Source organism: Ovis aries, chromosome 4, assembly GCF_016772045.2.
Source record: "Ovis aries strain OAR_USU_Benz2616 breed Rambouillet chromosome 4, ARS-UI_Ramb_v3.0, whole genome shotgun sequence".
NCBI lineage: Eukaryota > Metazoa > Chordata > Mammalia > Artiodactyla > Bovidae > Ovis > Ovis aries.
Window position 1 is genome coordinate 12,815,227 of NC_056057.1, and position 18,253 is coordinate 12,833,479.

Consider the following 18,253-nt stretch of genomic DNA (forward strand, 5'->3'; position numbering starts at 1 on the left):
AAGAAGAAAATGAGTAAGCCAGGAATCACTCCTATAAATACCAAGAAAGTCTTATATGGCAGTAAGTTCATTTTATCACAAAAAAATCCTGTTCTTTTCAAAGTATTTTTATTTATTTTTATGTTTTTTTCAAAGTATTTTTAAATTGCTGTTTTTTAATAGATAGTTTGATTTTCCCAAAGTCATAGAAACCAACCTACTGTTCTGCTACTGTTCCTGACCACATAGAGTAGAAATTTGGGGGTGGGGGGTGAGGGGATGGGAGGAATGTGGTTAAGAGGGATTGTAAAGACAAATAATCCAGAAATATTAAGTGAAAGCTCATGATGATATTTTTAAAACAACTAATCTTTCCATTGTTAAGTAAGTCTTTTTCTCCCTAATGAAATGCATTATTTCAAAGGTCCTGACATATTGCTAATGGACACATTAAAGATAGGGAAGAAAAATTTAGAAGGACAATCAATCATTCCAGGGTCAGGACATCTTTTCAATAGAAAACAAATGCCATCTAATTATTTAATAGCAAAACATACAAATTTGGTTTTGCAACAAAAATCATTCAAAAAATCATTGATAATTAGCCAAAATATTTTATGACTTTATGACCGTTTTTCTAAGGTTATGCAAATACTGTTTTTTGAGTGATTTATATTAAACATATTTCTTAATGGTTTTCAATGTTACAAATAAATTGTTACAATAGCTGCATTGCAATAAATTGTATAAGTGGCAAGCTAGTGACTGGATAGGTTAAAACAAGGTATTATTTTTAGTTTAAAAAAAGGCAGAACTACAGCAAAGGAAAAAAAAACTGGAGAATAATGGATTAAGAACACAGACGATCATAAGTTTTGGATTAGGAAAATAAATTTTTTTCAGATTGACTTATCAAAAAAAAAAAAAATCCACACATGTCTAAAAAGCAAAAGGACTACTGGAAGCGGACATTTACCAGCTCCCCGAAAGGGCTTCAGATTACAACCTAAACTCACCATCTTTCTTCCCAGCAGTCATTTTTCTGCTGATAATAAAACTGTTGGCCTGTTTGGTCTTCCATTTAACTGTTCCATTTATGCCATCAGCACAGCTTAATAAAAAAGCTTTTCAGAATGAAACAAACGCACAAAAAATGAAATTAATTTCAAAATAAAATGACTATCACAGATTACCTATTACTTATTAACTGGGATCAGATTCCTTCCAGCCCAGCAAGCTACTGAATTCCATTCAATACATATTTGTTGCATGTCAATACAGGGAATATGTGGGGATACAAGGTCAAGACGCAGTTCCTGCCCTCCAAGGAGCTTACAGTCTATAGGGACTGACACTTCATGTATAGAAATACATATGTCATATACAGAAACACATCTATTAAAATATATAGTAATGTACAGAAGTATATATATATTATATAACCTCTTCCCAAGTTGTACAGTGGTAGAGAATCCACGTGCAATGCAGGAGGCATGAGAGATGCAGTTTCAGTACTTGCGTCAGGATGACCCCTGGGGAGTAGGAAATGATAACCCACTCTAGTATTCTTGCCTGGAAAATTCCATAGGCAGAGAAGTCTGACAGGCTACAGTTCATGAGGCCACCAAGAGTCGGACATGACTGGCCGAGCGCACAAGAGAGATGTAATATAAATATATATATATATGCATGTACAGAAACATATAGTATACTGTATATGTATAGCAGTTACACATATACACATAGTGGTGGAAACCGTTAACTGCTACTGGAGGGAAAACAATTTTCCCTGGTGAGGAACGTCACGATAACTTTAACGTGTCTTTTAAATCTATAGTTGAGTTTGGGAAACATTACACCAGCAGCAATGAACAGAGAATCGGAGTAGGGGACACTAAATAGGGGCTATCTCTGGAATGTAAAGTAGCAATCAGCATAAACTAGGGGTTGAAGAAAGGAAGAGTAAGGGTGGGGCCAGTTATGAGACATCATGGGAGATAATGCTGATAATCCTTTCCAAATTGCTAGACATGGGTGAAAAAAAGACTCAATATGGCTTTGAATGTTTGACCCAGAATGACAGAACAGTACTATATTGACAGAGTGAGTGCAGGTCTCTTCGTTTCCGACACTTTTGTGACCCCATGGGCTGTACCCTGCCAGGCTCCTCTGTCCATGGGATTCTCTAGGCAAGAACACTGGAGTGGGTTGCCATTCCCTTCTCCAGGGGATCTCCCCAATCCAGGGATAGAACCCAGGTCTCCTGCATTGGAGGCAGATTCTTTACCATCTGAGCCACCAGGGCAGCCCCAAAAGGAGTTCATTTCTGGAGAGAGATGATAACTTTAATTTGGGATATGTCAAACTTGGGGTACCAATTGGATATCTAGGTGAAACCAGCTAAGAGGAAGATGGAAACAGAGCTCTGGTTCATAAGAGAACCTAATGCAGGCTTCAGATACAGATTTGAAGTTCATCACCAGAGAAATGATTGCTGAAGCCAAAGCCCCAGTATAATTCCTTAAAGAGATCATGCCCTCAGGTAACATGTGTTAGACTGTCAGGTACAAAATGATCTGGAGAAGATACACATTAATGTTCTTGGCTTACTGGCCTATCCTATTCCCAATTACCCAAACTGCCAACCTTACTGCTTACTCTCCCATCCTTCAGCCTTATCTTCCAGACTTGATATTTGGGTACCATTTCCCTAAATACAACATTGGGTCACCATCTCATTCTTTTTTTCCTCTAGGCATCTCAGATACGTTCCCTCTGGGTTCAGCTCCGTCCCCAAATCCCCCTGGGTGTACCCCGTACCTCTGCCCTAGCTTCTGGAGCTGAAATACAGAGCAAGAAGGGATCCACAAAAAGTGAACGGGACAAAAAAGGCGGAGGAACATGTTAACAAATACATTCACGTAGCAAAAACACAAGACGATTCAGCAAAGAAATAAGAGACAAAGCGGTCAACCGAGCCTGAAGTGAAATATGTATGTTAACGGAAGAGACGCCAAAAAGGAATGTGATCAACATCCTCACTTACTATGAAAAGGTCAAAAAGGATGAGAGCTTAGAAAATTCTGCTAGACATGAAAAGGGAGAAGTTAGCGGTGACTCCTTAAAGTGGAGTTCCAATAAAGTGAGGCAACAGAAGCAGAAGGCCAAGATGCAGATGCAACAGGTGCAGTGAATCTTTTAGGAATACGGGCCCGAAGAGGGAAGTGAAGAAATAACAGGATACGGCAGACTGAGGAGCAGCAAGGTGGAGAGAAAGGCCGGTCCTTTCAGTGTGCGGAGACAGACTGTGTTTACACGCTGAGGAGGAGACACAGGGAGGAGAGAGAGGCTAGGTGTAAGGAAAAGGAGCATAAATGATGAGATCCCGTCCCAGAAAAATTAGAACAGGTGGGACCAAGCACATATAAGCAAAGAAAATACTTTATGAACCAGAGAGTAAGGACAAGTGAAGACAGAGGTATTTGCTGGGTGTACAGAACACCTCATGGTAAAAGGGCTCCTCGTGCTACTGAATCAGAGATGAAATGTTTCTTTTCTTTTCAACTGAATTTTGAGTAAAATTCTGAACTTTAAATTACAAGACATACCGAGTCCCCTTCCAAAATGAAAAGAGAATACAATTCAAAACCCAAGTTATTAAAAATAAACAACTGAACAAAACCCCAGGTGATCATCTCAGTGATACTCGGGAGTGGAAAGCAAAGGCCTTAGCATCCAAGTGAATAAATGACTTGGTTGGTATTGAATGTTTAAATCATGCAAACGTAAGGACACTAATTTTCTATCTTCTAAAAGATCAATCTCACGGCTGATTCGCCTAATAAATGGTTTTTTCACCTAAGAACTGAAGTTATGTCCTTTTAAATCTAGATGAAGAATACCGTAGTCATTTCCCAAGTAATTTAACATGAAATAGGGTCAGAAGTGTTCATGGTCTCTTGTGGCAAAATACCCAACCCCCCAATTTTTCCTAATTGCTGGGTTCCAAAGGCCAACCTGCTGGTTACATAAGAATCATCTGGGCAGCTCTCTAAAAATACATATTCTCACACACCCTATCAAATGCATAACAAAAAATTTTAAAACACATATTCATGATTCCAGCATGGAGAGCCCAGCTGAGGCGGGTTACACAATTTCATCAGGTGACTCTCACACACAAATACGAACTCTAGAAGACCAAAAGAAGCCTTACAGAACCCAAGAGTATATAAGATATTCGACCAAGGTGTGTCAAAGTTGCCAGATGTAGGGGTAGCCTTATTACTGAAACCTTCACTCTGTCTTAACTCCAGCTGGCCCATGGATGTAGCCAATTTGCAAGAACACGTAAGTCACCGTCGGGCAGTGAGAAATCTCAACCTAGACAGACGGGAAGCAGGTGGCCAAATTCTCCTCCACAACTCTTCAAAGAACAGGGTATCTATGTGGACCTGACAAACACCACCTACATTTATATCTATTGCATCCCTTAGTCCTGAGTTAGGTGCTTTCATGTAGATTGCCTAGTTCAGTCCTTACAAAACCAAGAGAATGTGTTAGCATGTCTGAAGGTTACAGACACTTGATCCTACAGCAGAATGGAGGAAATCCTGCAAGCAAGCAGGCACTGTCAGAGTTCCAGACTTCTTCATTGAATGGGAAGTTACCATAAAAAAAGAATGGGGTGGGTGTCCACACAGTACCCCTTGTGTTCCTTTCTTTATTCTAGTCCAGTGGTTCTCAGACCATGCTCTGCTAAGAGTAATTGTTCAGTTATATACACAAAACTACACATATGTACTTTATAGTAGCTTAAAGGATTTAATAGGGTAATTTAAGTTTACGGAATTTTTTTGGTCTTACACTCTGGCTTTCAGAACCTCACTAAACCCATAAGATTTAATGCCATTGTACACCCTAGGGTGTTCTTTGGAAGGAATGATGCTAAAGCTGAAACTCCGGTATTTTGATCACCTCATGCGAAGAGTTGACTCATCGGAAAAGACTCTGATGCTGGGAGGGATTGGGGGCAGGAGGAGAAGGGGATGACAGAGGATGAGATGGCTGGATGGCATCACCCACTCGATTGACATGAGTTTGAGTGAACTCCAGGAGTTGGTGATGGACAGGGAGGCCTGGCGTGCTGCGATTCATGGGGTCGCAGAGAGTCGGACACGACTGAGCACCTGAACTGAGCTGAACTGTACACCCTTGCTGGGTGAAGCAACATGCCATGACTCATACTTTCCAGGTCCTGTATAAGTACAGTCTACTTGACTTTTACAGACAAATTTCAAAATTCAGATCTGATTGGTGCTTCAATTGTTAAAAATTAGAGGCAGGGTGAAATATTTTAAAGGGCTTCCCAGGTGGCTCAATGGTAAAGAACCCTCCAGCCAATTCTGGAGATGCAGGACTCACCCGGTTCAACCTCTGGGTAGGGAAGCTCCCTTGGAGGAGGAAACGGCAACCCACTTCAGTATTCTTGCCTGGAGAATCCCACGGACTGGAGAGCCTGGCAGGCTATGCTCCACGGGGTTGCAAGGAGTCAGACATGACTGAGCGACTGAGCACAGCACAAAATAGTTCAAACACATCTTACAAATAAGGCTCTATTTTAAGGCTGGCATTGCTTTGTGCATGTTCATTTTTTTAAAGTTTACATTGATCCACCTAAAGTCCTACTTTGACCACATAAGACCACAGTCCAATAAATCTCAATAAAAAGACAACTTCTTATGCCTCTGCTCACCAGACAGTATCAATAAAGGCAAGACACAACACCATGGATAACATGTCTGCTTAAAGGTTCAAGTCCCACACCTTGAGGGAGAAATCTCAGTAATACTGAAATATCTATTTTTCATTATGCATTCAAGATCATGGATCAACCCAACTAACTTCTTGTGTAGAAAATTATTATAATCTCTATAATGGTGACTATTGTCTTCTTCCTTAGATCTTGAATTTCCCCTTTAGTTCATTTATGCTTAATAAAAAAAACTTTTTGAAATTCATTCTTTATTGACTAAAAGATTATTTAAATTAAAAAAAGAAAATTATTACAATCTGTACATTAAGAAATGGAGGATATTTACTGGTCGAAAAAAGCTAGTATTTTAATAACTTTGATTTTCACTGAAAAAGATCACCCTATTTTTTTCTATAAGAACAAATTTCTTTAGTTAGGATGGGAAAATATGGCTCAAATTTTTAAAATATTTATTCTCTACATTACATTTCAAGGTTAAATCCAGTGTTTAAAAAGAAAAATGCCAGCCTGTATAGACTGGTTCTTGGACTCTTTCCAAAGATAATGGACCATCCTCAAAAATCCTGAAAGGAATTCCACTGTGCTCATTGGGTTCATGAGCTACAGTTGTACCTGGATGTGAGTTTCACTCTAATTCATAAACACAAAGCAAAGAATAAAATGAATCTTGTGTTTACAAAGCCCAAACTAAGACAGTCACACAATTAGCTAACATAGCATGGTATACAATTTAACCAGTTCTTCAATGCTCCCTCTCAAAAATCCTCAAAGCCTGAATTAACGCAATGGTGGCTGGCAGAACCTTGAATTCCCTAGAAACCATTCAATACTTAAAGTTTGTCTTAAGATTTCATGATTCATCTGGAGTCTTGTAGCAGCATGAGTACAGCTCATCTGGCCGGGGGCAAACACTCTCTGAAGAAACATTACTCTTTCCCAAACCTGAATAATTTGCTGACTTAGGGAGGTGGGGTTTGCTATTTAATAAAAGCCATTGAAGAGTTGTGAATAGTGACTGATTGCTGATGATCTAATCAAAATGTCAAGGGATAGAAATAATAAATAATAACTTAGTCCGACATCACTGTTCAAGTAAATAGCAGGATACGCCAAATGAAATGTAATCTCATTAACATACTTACCTTAGAACCAATCTGCCAAGTCTTTCTCTGCCCACTGTTTCATCTGTCTCTTTTCCTATTTCACTCAAAGGGGGCACAGACGAGGACACAAAGGGGAGCACAGACGGGATACACAGCTCATGCCCCCCTCATCTCTTCCCCTCTCTCACCGTCCCCCATGTCATTATGTCTCTCCTTTGCCTTCTATGTTTTCCCTTCCCTTTTTCATGCAACTATCCTTAATATTTTGTAGACTGTCTCTTATACTGAAATCTTGTTTTTATATTTTTCTTTCTAAAGAACGTTAGCTGACATTATCCCTGGCTACCAAGTTTTGTGTGCTAAGTGCAAGGTACTAAAAGTTTTCTATATAACTATTTTAATCCCTACATCATCAACTATGTAAAATAGGTATTAGTTCCATTTTAAAATAAGAATAAGAACTCCTAGGGAATTATATGACTTAATCCCAGATCATATGTTTAGTAAGAGGTTGAGATGGATTTTGAACCCCTTTCTTGGCTGAGTGCAAAGACTCCATCATCTACTCATCAATACTATCCCCAAATGGTTAAATGAGGATGCAGTCTGTGAACTATATATTTTATGTAATTTGAGATAGTATTATTATTACCAGTAGGTCCTCTTCAACTTATTTTTATTTCTAGAACAAAATACGTTTTCCCAGGCTGCTGGATTAGAAATAGCTAGCAACGAGGAAATGCCCATGGAAATTAATCCTGTATGTTAGGTACAGACACAAACAATTCATTAAAAGAAGAAAGTTAAAAGGTTAGCTGGAGCCTACGGAGAGAAAAATGGCTTTGCTGAGAACTGTCCCCCCCAACCTCCAAGGGAGTCTAGGAAAAATATTCCTAAGAGAAGTATAACTCCAAGAATTTAAACCGAGAATGCCAGAAGAAGCAGCCTCTAAACTTTGTTAAAACAGCAGAGCCTGGCAGGGCAGAACATAAATAATTATTTAATGTAAAGTTATTAGAATTTCATAATTTTAGCATAAACTTGGTAAGATGTTAGGCTTCAGAGTGAAATAAAAATTAAGAACACAGAAAGGCTGGTGTTTAGTGTTTAAAATCAGCATCTCTGGAGACAGAGCACCTGGGTTCCAAATCCCAGTTTCTGTCCATTGGGCAAGTTATTCAAGGTCTCTGAACCTCAGTTTCCTCATTTGGTAAGAACAAAACAGTGCTCGCCTCATAGAGACATCGTGAATATACGTAAAACCCTGAGAAGCATGCCTAGCGCCTGATGACATTCTCAAAAAATGAGTTATTATTACACTTAAACTTCACTTAATATGAAGGAAACTTTAGATTTCTTTACATGTGTTTTGTTTTTTAAAAAAACAGACATTCAAATGAAAAAACCATTGTCACTACAGTTGGCATTACAGAATACAGAATTCTTTTTTTTTTTTTCTCCTTCACAGTCAGGAGACATGAAAAAATGGTATTTGTATGGTGGAGTGGAATAAACGCTGGAGGCTGCTCTCCAGCCGAGACAAACGCCCAGGGGTTCCAATCATTCCAAACTCCACAGGGCTGAGAAGATGGCATGTTAGCAAGTCTTCATTCCCAGTATCTGCTAAGGCACACTGGTGGAGAGCTGCAGTTTAACCCTTCTGGGGAAAGCCAGGTGTAATGAGAAGTAAGTTACACTGACATCTGTACTGTCTGACTGTCATAAACTCTTGGGTATTTATTCCGAGAAAATAATGCAACAAAGGCAAAAACCGCATGGGCACAAGATTCAACTCTGCATCACACATATCAAAACTGGAGAAAAACTGAAACCTCCAACCAAAGAAAAAGCGCTGGTCTGATAGAATGGTTTGTGGAGAAGGGAGGGTTATTCACTTCTCTTTGTGGTTTTCCTCTGTTGCTCAAAGAGCCCAACCAAGACACACACTGGGTTTTCACTGACGGGATACAGTACTACCTATATTCTATCTCAAAAATACTAGATGAAGAAGGAGCAGCACTGAGAGCCTTGAAAATGGGATACATAAAACATGCAATGGTTATACGCATAACAATTTAATGTCCCCATCTGCAAAATGATGGGCTGTTTCGAAATTATTAAAATTAGTGAAAGGTAGAATACAAAACACCACACAAACTGAAATCTAGCCTAACAGTGCAATCTAGTGGGAAAGGATTAAAAGGCAAAGCAGTAAGAGCGACTGGGCTCAGGAAGTAAAACTGTAGGCAAAAATTCTGTCCAAAATAAAAAGACATAGTAATACAGTAATAAAGAGTGTTCATTTGAAACAGTCATTATTTTTCTTTATTATAGAAGCCACACACTTTCACTGTAATACATCCAAAGAGATAACCAACAGGGTATGAAATACAAAAGCTCCTTCCTACATATCTATTGCTGTCCCTCCAACGCCACTGCTGAGGGTATCCCCTCTCAACAGTCCTCACATCATTCCATATTCTATGCATATATAAATGTATGTTTGTACACAAACACATGAAAACACACACATACCATGCTTTTCTTTCCATGATGTGATCACACTTTTTTTCCCTAGCATATATCTTGACACGTTTACATATCATCACATTTTAAGACTGTGTAGCTTGCAGCTCAATCGTAATTTATTTATCATCACCTCAAGCTCCTGATCTTTCCCTTAAAGTCTGGTCTTCTTCCGGCATTCCTTATCCTGAGAATGGCATCACCATTCATTCTCATGAATACAACAGAAATCTAGAAACCATCCTTGATTTTTTTTTCCTAGCGAAATCGTCTCTGGTAACTCTCCGCCCAAAATTCACCCCCTGGCCCACTCCTGTCGCTGTCTACCCCTCAACATGCTTCATCTGCCCACCTCCACTCTAGCAAGGGAGATGTCTATTCCTCTCAGCTCCGGATTACTAATGTAGACTTGGAACTACTGCTTCTATCCTGACCCCCCCAATCCTTTCATCACAATGCAAAGTGCTCTTTTTGAAACACAAATTTGATCAAGTCCTGCTTAAAGCCCTCCAAAGAGGTAGGTTTTAGATTGTAGGATGAAGATTACACTCTTTAAGGTAGTCTAACAGGTCCAGCAAAATTTGCTCCCTGACCCTCACATCCAGCCTCCTCATACTGTGCTTCCCCTCCTACCCGGGCACCAATCTCACAGGCCTTTCTAGAGCACCTCCTGTTTGCTAGGGCACCCTGCTACAGAGCCTCTACAGAGCTCTTCCTCTGACCTCCAGTACACCTCTCCTCTTCACCTCACTCCCATCTACTCATCCTTCAGGTCTGAGTACCTTCTCAGATAAGCCTTCCTTAAATGTCCCTGACTGGCCAAATCCCCTGCTTAGAAATTCTATTAGTATTTGTAACACTTAGCATAGTTGATAGGTGCGATTGATTAATCTTTGTCAACACCCTAGTATAAAAGTTCCCTAATCTGGGACCGTGTATTCCACAGCATTTAACACAGTCTCAAAACCAGTCAACACTCAAAAAATAAATGAATAAAAGGAGTACTAGTACGAGGAGCCACTATTTTTTCTAATTTTTCATTGACTACTATCAATATAAACATCCTTATACTTTTATTTTTCATCACCTAAAGGAGTATCTTTGTAAGCTAAACTCCTAGAATTTCAATGGCTAGACAAAAATAACATATATCTCAAATCGTGATAAGCACATGTAGCAGCCTGTTCTGTTTCTCCTTTGGCAGTACTGGCCTTTGATTAGAATCAGCTCTGTAACTACAGAAGATGAAAGATGTTAAAGCGCTACATCGATTAACTCTTTCAGAGGAGAGAAAAGCCACTGTCATTTTACTGCACAGTGAGGAACACCAATTTGCTAAGAAGAAAATAAAAATGAAAAACCTTGGGGCTAATTTTTCTCTCCCTCTGCATTCCAAGGTAAAAAAAAAAGAAATCAACTTTTACTTCTGTGCCTATTTGCTGCAGAAATCCCAGAGAACTAAAATATTTCACTTTAACTGCTATAGCAAAATTAACTGTGATCTCTTCTTTCAAATTGACAGTGAACTCCAAATCTCCATAAGAATCAAAGTGGTGACCACGTGAATGAGTGGAAAGCTAAAGAATGGGAAAGAATTTACACTGGAGCTGCCTAACTCCTAAACATTTTTGAAATGAGAGGTTTCATTTGTCAGAAAAGAGAAATGTCTGCCTTCTGTGTCACAACATAAGCCGGGGCAATATCCGTGGTACAGAATGCCAAAGAGCTAGTCTAAAAAACCTGATTAGTCCAAGGCAATTAACTAGAAAATGAGACATGCTAAAGATGGGTGCTTTTACAGTGATGAAACACATTTAAAACACTATTGCATAGGCACTGCATAGGAATTCTCAGATGAAGACATAAAACATAAGATTTTTACCAAAGCGACCCAAGAAGAAAACAGCACTTTTCTAACATTGAGTTTGGCAAGAATATAACATCAACAAGTATACCAGCAGTACATGTTTTGCAGCAACCTGCTTATTTCCTAAGGTAACTTCCTGAAGTTTTAAAATTTAAACACCGGGGATTATTTACTTCCCAAACCCAGCAGCAGGAGCAAGTACTGCATTCAAGGAATTGCAAGTAGCCGCCTGCAGATCAGGTGCACGAGCGTTGGCAAGGCAAGCACTCAAGCTTTGAGCATTTCCCTCGCTCGGAAACATGAGCTCAGCTCAGGAATGCCTGTGGCATCTTCAACAACTGGGAGCCGGGCCATCGGCCATCGAAAGCTGCCCAGTATATTACTACAATCCCACAGAAGTGCATTACATTTTTATATAAGATAGAGAAAACAAGAAGAGAATGTGTTTACCATTAAAAATACACTTCACATATTCAGGGTTCAAGACCATATCTCTGACCTCACAATCGGAGTGGAGGAGAAAGTTCTGGGTGTGGGGAGAAGGGACAGGAGTAAAAGAAGCGTGACAACGTTGATTTTAAAAGATGCTTGAAGAATGGTGTCTTCTTTCTTCACATTTGTCATCAGAATCCCCTTAAGTTTTCAAGGGTCACTCACAGGCATAAAAATCGTCACCATGGAGTGAGACGTGTTGGGCTTATCACTTCTTAGAACGGAGGTCCTGTGTGCCTACTCCACTAAGGAACTTTGAGCAATCACATTTCCACAGTTGGAGATAGTAATCAAAATAAACCACCCATAGGCAGGTGGAAAGAAAATCTGCCCCAAGACATGTTTGAGACACGAAGCCGGTGCTCCTAGGGCAGTGATGACTCAGGCTCACTTCAAAGGGAGTTAAAAGAGCACAAGGTCAGCGGCCTACTTTTGATTGAAAGGTTTTCTTTTGGAGCGAAAAGCTAAAAATTGTAACTGTTATGTATTACAAGGACATAGAAGAGGGGACTGCAGAAGGAAGAAGGATGGCCTCACGTTTCCCCTGGGTAAGAGGCTCTAGCAGCGTAGGGCTCAGCTGTCCTGTATCAGCGGCTGGCAGCAGCCTGCTCCCCTTTAACCCAGGGCGCCCCCCGGGCACCCGCAGCGAGAAACACCAGGGAAGGAACAACTTCAGGAAGCAACTGAAAGCCACTTTAGTTTTCAGATTTTCACATTTGAAATGAAATGAGAAGGGAGGAACGGATGCGTTAAAATGTCCAGCTGCAGCTGTTTTCAAGTTGTAAGAAGTCAACCTGCATCACACAGGACTACTCTCTTTTAGACAGTTGATCAGAAAAAATAACATGTTTACACCGTGATATCAGTGTATCTTTGCTGTCCTGCACTAAAATGTTATCATGGCCTCAAATTAAATATTCATTGCAAGAAAGATAAATATTTCTGACACTTGAAAATAAGAGACCAAGTAGAGGTGCTAAGCTGATTCCCTTCTCGAGCTTCACTGTTAGAAAGGTCTCAAGTTGAAACCCATCTCTCGCTTTCACCCACTACAGCTGCTTCTGCTTTCTGAAGCAAACAGAAGAGAGTTCATGTCTACTTTTAGTCTTTAAGTTAAACGTTTCCAGACCCTTTGAGGATACCTCCTATGACAAGATTGCCAGATCCCTCACCGTCCCCACGGATTGTTCTGGAAGTTGTCTGATTTGTCAATGTCTCTCTTTAAACGTGACAGCCAGAAATGGACACAGTACTACAGATGTGGTTAATTAGAGCAGGCTACTATTAATTTCTGTGACATATGGACACTATACTGTTACTGGGACCTAAATTTGATTTTTTTTTTTTTAAATTTTGCAGCCACACCATGCCACTGGTTCATATTCAGTGTCCTTCTTCTCAAAAACTGCTACCATATAAAGTCATCTCCTTCCTTTACACAAGCCAAAGAATTATGAGGCATTTACTACTACAAAATATATTTCTGAATAGCACTGCAGCCTACTTAAGCCATATTAACTCTCAATTCTGTTATCTGTTTGTAATAGACTTTTTTGAAGTCAACGATGGATTTTAATGCAAGCGTCTTAGAACTTCATCAAAGTTATCCATAAAAATGTTGAAAAAGAGAAGACCAAGGGCAAAGGCTTGTGATCCTTCACCTAGGACCACTCCCAGACCCAAACCCAGTAATCAACACGGATTGCCCCAGGCTCACAAAGCAATCCTGCTTGTCTACACAGCATCTTACATACGAGAGCCTCCGAAAAGCCTTGACAAATGCTTAGCTGAAAGTAAGATTCGCTTATCTTTCAAAGCCAAGTGTAAAAAATCTACACACACGAAAATTAAGAGTCAAGTGAAAATACATATGCACATGGAACAAAGACTAGAAGGGAAGGCACATCAATGCAAATGTTTGTTCTCCTGTCAGACTGCGGAGACTATTTTTTATTCAATACCGTCTTTATTATAGTTACATTGTTTGAAAACCTGAAGTCCCCGGAATTTTGCTTAGACAGAAATGTGCATGGAAGCTGTTCAGAAGCCATCCACGTGAAACAACTTTAAGAGCATTGAGCCTCTATCTGATTCTACCATCCTGAAAACCCCAATCAGGAAAACCAGTCACTTGAAAAGACTTGTTGATCTTTAGAAACACTAGTTTTCGTTTTTCAATTCTGCAGTGCTGCTTGTGGCTTAATATTTCTAGAAATCAGGGAGGCAGCAAACTGAAGAAGTGCATCCTAAAGTTTAGAAAAAGCCTCAATGTCTTGCATGTGTGTGTGCCCGTATGTCCATCTGTCCATGTCTCTCTGTCTGCCTGCCTGCATGCCCACGTCTGCCGGTCTTTCTGTCACGTCTCTGTTAGAGAAACTGGAAAGGACAGAAAGAAACAAAAAGCATCACAATAATATTTCCGTGAAGCTCTGGACTTCACAGAGCTCCAGCCCAAGGATCTGTAGCGGACGTGATCTGTAGCGGACGTGTAAACACATGTTATCTATTCACATAGAGTCCTTTTTTACATCAAGAGTGGGTAATAAGATCAACAACAGAATCTACCCTTGGGTGTTTAGAACTGACGCAACAGTAAGTTAAAAGAAAAGGGACCAGACAGAGCAAGCATGGACGCTTAGTAAAAAAGAATTAAAAACAAAGTGCCTGGTTATTTTAGAGAAAATGCGATCCATAAATACTGCACTTCCTAAAACCCCGACCCATCTGAATAACTGACGGAGAATTTTTTTAACATGTCAAGGTCTCTTCACTGCTTTAACATTGTTATTTCAAGCCTGGTTTTCATCAGTTAAAACCAGTGCTAGAAACTGGATATGCGTTATCTTTCTCATCAGTTGTCTCTGGTGCTGTCCCTTGCTAATTTTCAAATCCGAGAGACAAGCGAAAATTCCACTTTGCTTAGAAAAACAATTTGCCTACCACACTAGAATTTAAAGTAAATAGATGAGGTCGATCAAGTTTTTAGACTTATGGCAAACTCTTTATAATAAATGGATGAAATGATCAAGTATTAAGTCTAATTAATATTTGACAACTGAAAATTTTACTTTGCTGAGAAATAAATTTTTCCTGCCACACTAAAAGTTAAGTCAAATGCATGTAGTAAATCAGCAGATTCATAGATCCCAAGCAAACTGTCATCCGAAACAGATCAGATGTCTAACTAGAAAGTCCAGTTATTGCTTGGCAAGTGAAAATTCCACTTTTTATGAAATACATTTTTCCTACGCTAGACGTTAAGCTAAATGTAAGGGGTAAATCAACAGCTTCACAGATACATGGCAAATTGTCTTAAATCAGTAAAATATCCAATTAGAAAGCTATTATTTGAAGTTGGGTTTGAAATACAATTTTCCTACTACACTTGAAGTTAAACACAGGTAGTTAACAGCTTCATAGATCCACAGGAAATCTCATTAAAATATATTAAAATGTTCCCATACAATGCCCAGTATTATTTGATAAATGCATATTAGCATCTCTTTTTGCTATGCGTGTATCTTGCGCAAGACGGGTTAGAAACAGATAACACTGGGAACAACTATCTGAGAAAATCCAAAATTCACTTATGACATCAAATATCAAAAGAGTGTCTTAAATTCTTACGTATTTATGTGAGGGGTGATTTTTTAATGTTGTTTTGTGCTTTAGGTAACATGAAAATGTCATCTCAAGTATTTACCTATTAACAACACTGTATTTTTGTTTTTATGTTTAATATTGTTTTGCTGCTTTAGATTAAATTTTTTTATCAAAGCTACTTATCTATTGTTGTTTTTTTCCTTAGAAAAATCTATTTCTAAGCAAAGTAAAAATGTTTTCATATATATAGAATAAAAAACACAAGGATATATACCAGATTACTGCGTGTGTGTTAGAACAGTGAGATCAGAGGAAACTCTCAGTTCTTCAGTTTTAAATATTTTTGTACTAATGTTCATCTAAATTTCAATTAGAAAAAGTAATCACTATTTCCATTTTTAAAAAGATTCTGAAAATTTAATGTTATTTAGATAGCTAAGGCTCCTTGAAGAGAAAAAATGGAGGAAATTAACTTGATCCCATTTTTAATTTTTAGAAATTATACACGTGCAACTCTATGAAAAATATACATTATTTAGGCATGTGTATATGCATAGAGAAAGTAGAGTCCACAATGTTTACTGGGGTTGTCACAGGATAAAGAGGTTACAGGTGATCCTGATTTTCTTTTTGAGTCTTTTTTTTTTTTTCCCAGTTTTCTGGAGTTTTTCCCCCTAAATTTTGTACAATGAATAGGAATTACTTTTATTATGATAAACACTAAAGCTGGGTTTTTTCCTCCACCCCACCCCCCCAAAAAAAGTCCTGGCTAACATTCTGAAATAAAAATTCAAATAGGTTCAAACTTGTTCAAACTTTTTTGATTTTTAAACCTGAGTTTTTTCTATCACCTATCCTGTCTTTTAATCTCATGTTTTTAGAAAAAGAATGTCTATTAATTATCAAACAACTAGATGAAGTAACTTTCCTAGATTTAAAAAAGTGTAAGAATTTGAAGGTCTGGCAGTCACCAAAACGGTATTCTAGAAAACACAAGAAATCCTGAAAGCATTCAACATTGCAGGGAAGAGTGAACATCCTAAGCATGGAAAGACACTAAGGCACTTCTAAACACTATAATTATATTCCCCCAACTTCCTAGGAAAATATCTTTCAGTGTTGGAAAACTGCACTTGATTTATTCATATATCTGATGGTCAATATTTTATTTCTGATTAAAAAGTAGAGTTTCAATAAATGTGCTAGAGTTTTGTTTACTCTTAGAAAGGCTGGCTTTAACTGAGATCTCTACCATTCTGTCATCTACAACGGGTCAAATTCTTATCTATCCTCTATGTACAAATTAATATGTAGCAATGTTACTCAAATCTGCTATTTTAGCCTTTAAATACAAATTTCATCTGTCTCGGGAACCGCAGTTGTAGACAATTGGTTTTTTCATTTTAACTTAAAGTTCTTTTACTAAGATTATCAACAGATTTTCCCTTTTCTTAGTGCCTAACACTTTCCTAAATTGAAATCCACGTTAAGGCTTTTTTATTTCAGCTCCTCCCTCATCAGTATTTTAGTCTCGTAACTCATTGCAATTTTCTCTAATGTAAAATATATACATTTATAAACATAACACAAATATTTGTGGCCAAATCTTGGCAACGCGCTTCAAAGGATTAAACTTGCGGTTACCGTGACTAAAGGTATTCATTTACCCTACAAGATTTAGAAAAACGTAACATTGCAGGGAGATCAATGTCTCTGCGTAAACCTCGTAATCATCACCAAAAGGCCATAGCTGGGAGTCTCCGAAGCCCGCCAAATACACTGGAGGCATCCACAGCTGTTTTTAATTGTTTTCGCTTTCTCAAAATAGTGTACTTGGTGGGGGCAAACCGTTGTGTTTGCAGCGTCTCTGGCCCCCAGCCGAGGTTAACCCTGACCTCAATGCCCTGTTTAGCTCCTAGCATTTCACGAGTCCGTTTCCCTGCTCCGCAAAACCTAAGAAAAATGAGATTTCCGTTGCCGAGAAATTTGCTTAGGCAGAAAGGAGAATTAGGCGTGTCCGATGCATATTTTTATGTTCCCTCCAGATCGTATTCAAGAAAAGGGGGGAAAAAAGATGTGGTGTGTTGGCAGAGCTGGGCACAGCTCGACACCCATTTCCTATGGCTCGTCTCTGGGCCACAGAGCCCCATTCGCACGGTAAGCCCCCAACCCCCAGATGGTCGACGACCCCCAGCCTCTGAGGCAGGGATCCAGAGAGGTTCATCACCCGGACTGCTGGGGATGGGTGGGGGGCAATGGGAATGGAAACTGGAGATGGAATTTCGGCGCTGCTGGGCAGGGAGGGGCCCGCCGGGGGCGCAGAGAAAAAAGGCCAGGGGTCAAGCCTGGCAAGGGAAACACAGGGCTCCAGAAGTGGGGTGCGGGGCATCTCGGAGGAAGCGTGCACTGGGGATTCCACAGCACGAGGGGCTCATGCCCAGAAAATGCACCCAGTTACCCCAAACCCGGGAAGGGGGGATGGGGAAGCAGCGGCCTGTGGCCCCAGGACCTCCCGTCGCGCGCGGGCCACTAACCTGTCAGCAAGAAGGCGCCAGTGGTCGCGGGGCTCATCCTGCGTGTCCCCCGACCCTGTCCCGTCCAAGCACAAGGGTCTCCCAGCTCCCACCACCGGGGCAATTGCATTCTTGGCCTGGCTAGGCCGGCCGTCCTCGATTCTCCCCTCCCCTCCCTTTCTTCTTTCCTCCCAGCTCGGCCAGTTCAGCATCAGCATCCTGCACCCCCCTCCTTAATCCCGAACTCCCTCTAGCGGCGGGCCAGCGAAGCGGGGCCATCGCCCCCACCCCCATCTCTCCCATCCCCCCAGCCCCTCCGCCCCCGCTCCCCCTCCACCCCGCCTAACCCGCGGAGCACGCTGGGATTTGGCGCCCCCCTCCTCGGTTCAGCCTA

General features: G+C 40.0%; 1 protein-coding gene across 4 annotated transcripts in view; it reads right to left on the bottom strand.

Annotated features, from left to right (window-relative positions):
• Window positions 1-18,080, bottom strand: part of SGCE (sarcoglycan epsilon) — a 67,753-nt gene extending 49,673 nt beyond the window's left edge. For all 4 annotated transcript variants that reach the window (XM_027968458.3, XM_042248384.2, XM_012176349.5 and 1 more), the window contains exon 1: window positions 17,881-18,080. In XM_027968458.3, coding sequence (XP_027824259.1) covers window positions 17,881-17,989 — 109 coding nt within the window. In that variant the 5' untranslated portion in view covers window positions 17,990-18,080. The remainder of the gene's footprint in view (window positions 1-17,880) is intronic.
• Window positions 18,081-18,253: the final 173 nt, after the last annotated feature.